The 9,186-nt window shown below is 41.2% G+C and overlaps 1 protein-coding gene across 6 annotated transcripts in view; it reads right to left on the reverse strand.

The window, feature by feature from the left end:
* ANKS1A (ankyrin repeat and sterile alpha motif domain containing 1A) overlaps positions 1-1,635 on the reverse strand; it is a gene marked incomplete at its 5' end in the record, with an annotated part of 128,034 nt that extends 126,399 nt beyond the window's left edge. For all 6 annotated transcript variants that reach the window (XM_027770206.1, XM_014586168.2, XM_014586166.2 and 3 more), the window contains 1 exon segment: positions 1,555-1,635. In XM_027770206.1, coding sequence (XP_027626007.1) covers positions 1,555-1,635 — 81 coding nt within the window.
* Positions 1,636-9,186: the final 7,551 nt, after the last annotated feature.

Below are 9,186 nucleotides of genomic sequence, written 5' to 3' on the forward strand. Positions count from 1 at the left end.
GGGGGGTGATTTCTCGCTTTCTATCTCTCTGTCTTTCTCTAGCGAGCGCACGCGCCCTATAGCAAAAACCTCTCAAAAAAAAAAAAGAAAAAAGACATAATGATCACATTCAACATATTTTAAGGTTGAAGAAAGTTAGCATTGCATTTCTTGGGGTATGTCAGAGTCAGATAGTCTGAGTTAAATATTGGCCAAGTGATACAGAATACTCGAAGGAAATGAGGGCTTTTTCCTTGTTCAGAAAAATCTATTACGATTCCAATAACTAATAAAAATTAAACTTCGGGGGCCAGCAGGTGGTGTGGAGGTTAAGGCAGCTAGATTCCAGATGACCAACTTCGCAGTTCGAGTCCACGACCCAGTGGCTTGAAAATCAGGCTGGGCACATGTGCATGACTGTGCCTACAGTCTCAAAAGGAGAATGGATTGTGCAGTGGTAATTTCTATCCCTTTCTCTCCCTCTTTCTCTCCAGGATGAGTGCACACAGCATATAGCAAAAAGACAAAAAAACAAAAAACAAACAAAAAAAAAGTAAAAAATTAAACTTTTGCTTATCTCCTTATCGTAGTTTGCTTTCAACTCTAAACCCTCTATTCTGTCACACTCTTGGTTTCCACATATCAGCACCCTGGCACATCCACTCCCTGGGCTCCACAACTGGGCCTTACTGTTGGCTGCATCATCATACCCTCCCTCACTTGAAGGGTAGAGGTCAACTGTTTAAGCCTTTACCTTCTCTCTCAACTTCCCCCCAAAGCATGCCTTCTCCAGAAAACTTTCCACACAAATCTCACCTTCCTAATAACCTCTCTATACTTAAGAGAATTAAAAAGACCATATTCTTTATGTCTTTCCTCCCTTTAAAAATGGTTCCCCTTGGCCCAGCCACTGTGGTGCAGCAGCAGGACAATACTATGCAATGCTGGAATCCACATGGAAGACTGAGGCTTAGTTCTCAGGTTAGCTAGGACATTCTGGCTGGCTGGGAAGGATGGGAGGAACCTGGTGTGAGACCCTGCTGAGGTTCCTTTCCTCTCTCTCTCTCAAATAAACAAACTATAAAAAAGGGCTCTTGCTATCTACAGGGCTAATTTTAAAAAGAAAGCACGGGAGGCAAGGAGATAGAGTCAATGAATAACCACTTTAACAGAAGCCAAGTTTCTCATGACCACTCAACCTATTTTCAGTTTACCAAGGGATTAGTTAGTTACCTAATAGATTCCAGGCCCTTTCCGATCTGGCTGCCCTAAATTTGTTCTTCATATTTAGATCACCACGTGGCACTGGGACATTTTTCTTCCAGAGAGCAAAAGCACAAGAAAAGGTAAAACTTAACCTTTGGCTAAAGATTTTTTTGGAGGGGGTAGGTGTTGGGGGAAGGTCCTTTAACTTATACACTAAAGAGAGACTCGGGAATTTCGGATGGACTGGATTTAGTTGCTTTTCTCTGTTCCAAGGCGCCACTGCTGAGTAAACTGTCATAGGAGGCAAGCAAGACAAACGGAAGGCCTGGGCTCTGCAGGGGAGGGCAGGAATACAACATCGATACTTACTTATGGCCGTTGAGAGCAGCATGGTGCAGGGGCGTGTAGCCAGTGCTGTCAACGCAGTTCACGTTTGGCCCTCTCCACATGCTACCAGAGAAAAAAGAGAAAGCAATTTCAGAGACCGAAGTCATAAACCATAATTAGAGATAGCTAGCTACTGAGAAAAGATTTCTGTGTAGTGCTTAACCCAACGGTTACTTCTAAATGACTCTGGAAGAAGGACAGCAGCTACATAGCACGCAAATGCAGAGGGGCTGGCCCCGTGGCCTGATGGTTAAGGAAGCTAGAGCCCACATGGCTGACTGCACAGTTGAAGTCCCAGCCCTAGCAGCTTCGAAAACACATTGGCCACAAATGTGTGTGTATCCCAAATTCTGACAGGATGGAAAAGCATGAGAAAAAATGTGGTGTGACCAGGCCCCGCTGGAGAGTGCTCGCTCCCCTTCTCTGTGTGCACACACAGCATCTGGGAAACAAAAAACATCATACATGCACACACAAGCATGCACACACACACACACACACTCACATACACACACACATATACACACACATACATATATACACACACACGAAATGCCTAGCATTGAGGGAGCACGATGGTTTGCTGAACAAAGAGCTGACTGTTGGGACAACAATGTCACGAACTTGTTCTTCTGCATCCTTCTCCTCATACCTTCCTTACTCACTCACTCACTCTGGGATTCATGCCTCTGAGAATGCCCCAGAGCGCAAAAATGACTCATTGAAAGGTCATCAAAAACATCACAGAATCAGACCACTCAGCCAGTCGCAGGTATTGAGCACCCAGCCCTGGGCTGAAGAAGGCTTGAGAGATCTCAACACAGACCACCAGATAATCAAGACTATTCAACCCTGGGGACCAGCAGGTGGTGTGGTAGTTAAGGCGCTGGACATTCCCACATGGCTGGACTGTGGTTCAAGTCCTGGACCTGGTGACTTGCTTTCTCACTTTCTCTCTCTCTGTGTGTCTCTCTCTGGTCAAAATAAAATAAGTAAAGGAATAAATAAATTACAAAAAAAGACTATTTTACCCACAAATAACAGGATTTTTAAAAAGTAACAGGAGACATGTGTTAAGATACAAGAGACAAATTTGTCTTTCCTTTATAAATGTGTCTTCTTAGTAATTTTAAAAAATTAACAGAATCTATCATTTGAGTGTCATGTTTGAATCAGAGATATCATACTAAAAAACACAAAAAGTAATTTTATTTCATCTTCAAAGTCTTAAGTCTTTTTTTTTTTTTTTGAGAGGCTTTTGCTATAGGGCGCGTGCACTCGCCAGAGAGACAGAAAGTGAGAAATCACCCCCCGGGGGGATGGCTACGCTGCAATCCCTTCTCTTCCATTCTCTTCTCGGGATCTTGGGCACGCACATGTACCCGACGTGAGTTTATGCCACCGGGTCCGAGACTTGAACCTACATGGGAGTTCAGTGACATAGCCACTATGCTAACTGCTGGTTCCTCAAAGTCTTAAGTCTTATTTCTGTTTCATACCTTACTACATCAGCCAGAGCTTGTAAAATAATATCAAGTAGTAGACAGTCTCCTTGTTGGTTTCTAATGAGAATGCCTAACTGGCTTGAGGCAGGACCCTGCAGCATGTAAAGAAGATTTTTTATTGGTTTTCCTTTTAAAGTTATTAGAGATGGTTTGTTTATTTTAAATGCATGTTATGCACCTATGGAGATAATCAGTTTTCACATTTAAAGACCTAATTGTTGTTACCAATAGGTCTCATCCTATTGGGCCCTTCTTCCACTTTTGCAGTCTGTCTTGTTTGGCTGCTATCTATTATTTATTATCTATTATGGCCTTGTGGAAGAATTTCACTTGAGAGTATCTACACAGGGTGTTCATATCTATTGGTCTTCAGAAAAGTCATGACACCTTTTTGCATTAAAAAATATGAAAAAATATGACTTTTCTGACAACTCAATGCATTCACAAGTAAGGCTCATCTAAGGTTTTTGTTTTCTGTGCAATTGTTATTGGATGATATAAGTGTTAGGTCTGGATCACAGATCAGCTGGGCAACTATCTATTCACTTCTATGTTTAGGAATAGAAAACCAAAATGACTTTAAAAAGAAAAAATCACCAGTAAAACCACCCAGACCCAGAATCTTTATGTTGGAAGCATTATTTACAACAATAAAATTTTGGAAATAGCAATCAATAGAAAAGTTATTATAGTAATAACTATGTTAGGACACACAGTAGAATACTATACACCACTTATATTGCTATATAATAAGACAGAAAAGAGATTAAAATATAATGTTAAGGAGGAAAGAACATAATTGCAAATACTATATAGCCATAGATTAGAAAAAAAAATATGAGAGAAATTTATCAGGATGGTGGACTGAGTGTATGAGTCTACTCTATTTTTTGCCTAAAGTTCAATAAAGTAACAGAACAAAAAATTTTTTTGGGGGGGAGAGGTTTTTGCTATAGGGCACGTACACTCACCAGAAAGAGAGAGAGAGACAGAAAGCAAGAAATCACCTCCCGGCGGGGATGGCCATGCTGCGGTCCCTTCTCCTCCATTCTCTTCTCGGGATCTTGGGCACGCACACATGCACACGCACCCAGCATGAGTTTAACCCTCCGGGTCCAGGACTTGAACCACAGTTTGACTGCATGGGAGTCCAGCGACAAAGCCATTACGCCAACTGCTGATCTCCAAAAAAATCTATTTTATCTCATTCCAATAGACAGGCAGAGAGGCAGACAAAAAAGACAGACTCAGCCCAAGTAAATAAGAAAAGATGTTATCAGCTAACTGACAATGTTGAGGAGTTAACTCCTAAAAGGCAGAAAGTAGGATCAAAGTTACAAAGACATAATCTAGAGAAATGTAAATTGAAACAATCACATACCACTTTTCGCTTACTGGATTGACAAAAATGAAAACAATGACGTTATTAACTGATTGTAAAGATCAGGGAAAAAAACATCTTAAATACCACTGGCATGAATTTAAATTTATGAATTCCTTTGGGAAGACAATTTGGCAGCATCTATCAAAATCAAAAATAGCATTCAATTTGAGCCAGCAATTGCACTTCCAGGCAACTACCCAACAGAAATATTATTCATGTGCACAAAGACATATGCTTTTACAGGATTGTCTCATTTTCTTTTTCCTTTCTTTTTTTAATACTATAGGGCATATGCACTCAGTGGAGAGACAGAGAAACAGAAAGTGAGAGATCACGCACTAGGGCAGGGATGGCCACACCACAATCCCTTCTCCTCCATTTTCCTCTCGGGATTTGGGCACGCACGCACACATGCCCGGCTGGGTCCAGGATCATCTCATTTTAAAAGTAAAAAAACTAAAAACATGGGCCAGCAGATGGCATGATGGCTAAGGTGGTGGATCCCATATGGCTGAATCCATGGTTGGAATCACACTGGAGGGGTGTGCATGCATGCCCAAAATCCTGAGAAGAGAATGGAAGAGAAGGGACTGTAGTTTGGCCATCTCCCTTGGGGCGTGATTTCTCACTTTGCCTCTCTCTGGTGAGTACGTGTACCCTACAGTAAAAACAAACAAAAAAACATGCAAAACACAAAAACTTAACATCTATCAAGCAGCAAGAAAAACATAACCATCCATAAAATAATACTTTTTTAAAAGAAAAAACAAAACCTATGCATATGGAAAGTAAGATAAAAATCACACACCAAAAATGTTAATTAACAGTCATATATAAGTGACAGGCCACTTTACTAAACATGGAGACATTAGGTTGAAAATCTTAAGATAAATTTTAAGTAAATAAAGTGGGATTCTGCCAGCAGGGGTCTCCAACCCCCAGGCTATGGACTAGTACCTGTCTGACACCTGTTAGGAACAGGGCCACATAGCAGGAGGTAAATAGAAGGTGAGCCAAGTGATAGTTCATCTGTATTTACAGCCATTCCCCATTGCTCACAATATCGCTCCACCTCCTAGCAGATCAGTGGTACACTAGATTCTCATAGGAGCGATCAGTGGTGCACTAGATTCTCATAGGAGAAGGAATGCTATTATGAACTGCGCACACGAAAGATCTAGGTTGCACACTCATGATAATCTAATGCCTGATGATATGGGGTGGAGCTAAGGCAGTGATGCTAGCACTAGGGAGCAGCAACAAATACCAATAAACATTAGCAGGGAGGTTTACCTGTACGCAGACAGTAATATTGAGTTGTCTGGAAAGTCATGACACGTTTTTGCATAGAAAAATACATCATGACTTTCCCAACAACCTAATAAGTGGCAAGTGACAATTAGGCTGCATCTGGTGGTAGGCCTTACAGTAGCAATGGAGTTGACCTATTCAATTGCACAGCTGCATTTGGTAGCAGGCTTTAAGTAGGAATCCAACACGCATTTTAGTCTGTGCGTGGCCCATCCAATATTTTATTTACTTCTTCCATTCATGCTTCTTTCCTACACTGTGTACTTGTCTCAGTCAGTTTTGGTAAACCCATAAGCTAACCCTAGCCAAAATGAGAAAAAAAACAAATGCCACTGGAGATTTTCTTTGAAAAGAGGGGAAGATCCAATGATAAGACAGCAGAAGACTCTAACACTACCAACAAAAAGAAAGCTGCATTTAAAAGAAAATACCAAAAGTCCTACTTAAATTGTCGGTTCATTGCAACAGAGATTCAGTCTCTAAGACCAGTTTGTAAAATATGTGGTGACTGGCTATTCAACAAAGCCATGAAACCTTCAAAACTGCTTTGCCAGGTCAGCAGGTAGCATGAAGGTTAAGGCACTGGATACCACATGACGAATTCCATGGTCTGAGTCCCGGACCTGGTAGCTCAAAAATCATACCAAGCACATGTGTGTGTGTCCAAAATCCTGAGAGAAGAATAGAGGAGAAGGGATGGCAGTATGGCTGTCTCCCTTGAGAGTGATTTCTCACCCTGGCCCTGTTTCTCTTTGGAAACACATGCATTCTATAGTAAAAACTAAAACAAAACAAAACTGCTTCATCACATGGACACCAAGCACCCTGCATTAAAAGACAAGCTTTTGGAATTTTTTAAAAGAAAAAAAAAAAAAAAAAAGAACACAAAGAACAGAAGCAATTATTGAAGGCCACCACTTTATCAAATGTGTCTGCACTCAGAGCACCATTCTTAGTGGCTAATCCACTGCTAAAGCTAAGAAGCCCTTTCCTATTGGTGAAGAGTTGATCCTACAGCTGCCAAAGACATCTGCAGTAAACTTTTAGAAAGGGGCTGCTGCAATTCAAAAGGTGGCACGCGTTCCTCTTTCAGCCAGCACCGTAACTAGATGAATGGATGAGACAGCAGGGGATACTGTGGAACTGCGGAACTGTCAGGATTAATGAGTCACTATGGTGTACAATTCCGGTTGACAAGTCTGATGCTGACAACAAGGAAACAATGCTTGTTTTTGTATGATATGTTTTTCAGGAGGATGTGCATGGAGAAATATTACATGCAGTTCTGTTGCCAACCAATACCACAGGTGCAGAACTATTCAAGTCTTTGAATGATTACATGTCAGGAAAACGGAATCAGTTATTTTTTTGTTGGACAGAGTGGAGCTGTTGGCATGACTGAACGGCTTTCTGGTTTCGTGACTCAGGTCAAAGAGTTCACTTCTGAATGGGAGTCTATGAGCTGTATCACCCATAGAGAAATGCTAGGTAGCCAGAAAATGTCACCTGAACTTAACGATGTTTGGTACGGCATGATTAAAATGACCAATCACATTAAAGTACATGTGAGTTACATGAAAGTTCTTAAGTCACGTCTGTTCATGCAGCTCTATGACAAGGTGGACACAGAGCACACACATCTTCTGTCATACACAGAGGTGAGATAGGATTACAAAGTTAGATCACTGGCAGAGTTTTTGAATTATAAAAGCTGGTCCGGAGATTTCTTTTAGAGAAACAGTCACCACTGAGAGCACATTTCAGTGACACAGAAAGGCTCACAGAACTTGCTTGTGTGACATATCCGACCTGCTCAATGAATTCAATCTGTCACTTCACGGGAGAACTGTGTTCAAGTTGGCAGATAAAGTAGCTGCATCCACAACCAAACTGGAATTACTGGGGGGACAGTAGGGGGACAACAAGTGAACATTGGGATTTTTGACATATTTCAAACATTAGAATAGAGACTGTGAAAGAGACTAAGCCAGGGCCTTTATTTCCAGATCAACAATCTCAGCTTTCAAAAGAATTCGAGCCTTACTTCTCAATCACAAAAGCCCCCAGACTGGTAAGGAATGGATTCTTGACCCATCTGTGAATAAGCCAGGTAAATGAATTTTGTCCATGCTAGAAGCACATTAATTGCTTATGATCATAAATGACAGTGGCCTTAAAATAATGTTTGAGATGACTTCAAATATCCCTACATTCTAGACTAAAGTCAAGGCAGAATGTCCGGAGACTGCCACAAAACCAATGAAAAGCTTGCTCCCATGTCTATCATTGTATCTTTGCGAAGCAGATTTTTCTGCAGTGACAGCAACCAAAACGAAATTAGAGAGTAGACCGGACCTAAGCAACACATCTTGAGTGTCACTGTCTCCCATCACCCCCAGACGGGACTGTCTAGTTGGTAAACAAACTCAGGGCTCCTACTGATTATGCATTATGGTGAGTTGTATAATTATTTCATTCATTATATATTACAATGTAAAAATAATAGATATAAAGTGCACTATAAAATATAATGTGTTTGAATCATCCTGAAACCATTCCCCACTCCCCAGGTTCATGGAAAAATTGACTTCTATGAAACTGGTCCTTGGTGCTAGAAAGGTTGGGGATCACTGCTGTACAGCAAAGGAAACAACCAACAGAAGACAACCTATGGAATAGGAGGAAAAAACTTGCAAACCGTACATCTGATACAGGGTTAATATCCAAAACATTAGGATCTCAAAGAACTCAGTAGTAAGAAAACAAATTACCTCACTTAAAAATGGGCAAACAACCTGAACAGACATTTCTCAACAGAACACATACAAATGGCCAACAGATATAAGAAGAAATGTTCAACACACCACTAATAATCGAATAAATACAAATTAAAACCACAGTGAGATATCACCTCACACCTGTTAGAAAAGTCATTATGGGGGCCAGTAGGTGGCATGGTAAGTCAAGGCGCTGGATTCCCACAGAGGGCCGGGCACTGGGTCCAAGGCCGACTGTGGTTCAAGCCCTGGACCCAGTGCCTGAAAATCATGTCAGCATGTGTGTGTGTGCATGCCTAAAACCCCAAGAAGAGAATGGACTGCAGCATGACCATCCATCCCCCTGGAAGGTGATATCTCACTCCCCCAAGCTCTCTGTCTCTCTGGGTTACAAAATTTCAGTGAGAGGGGCCAGCAGGTGGCATGATGGTTAAAGTGCTGGACTCCCACATGGCCAACCGTGGTTTAGGTCCTCAACCTGGCAGCTTGCTTTCTCACTTTCCCTCTCTCCCTTTCTCTCTCTGTCTCTGTCTTTCTCTCCATGAGCACTCATGACCTGTAGCAAATTAAAAACCAATAATAACAATAATAAATAAAAGTAAATAAATAATTATTTAAATTTTTTCCAATAATAAAT

Source organism: Tupaia chinensis, unplaced genomic scaffold, assembly GCF_000334495.1.
Source record: "Tupaia chinensis unplaced genomic scaffold, TupChi_1.0 Scaffold000116_1, whole genome shotgun sequence".
NCBI classification, from domain to species: Eukaryota; Metazoa; Chordata; class Mammalia; order Scandentia; family Tupaiidae; genus Tupaia; species Tupaia belangeri.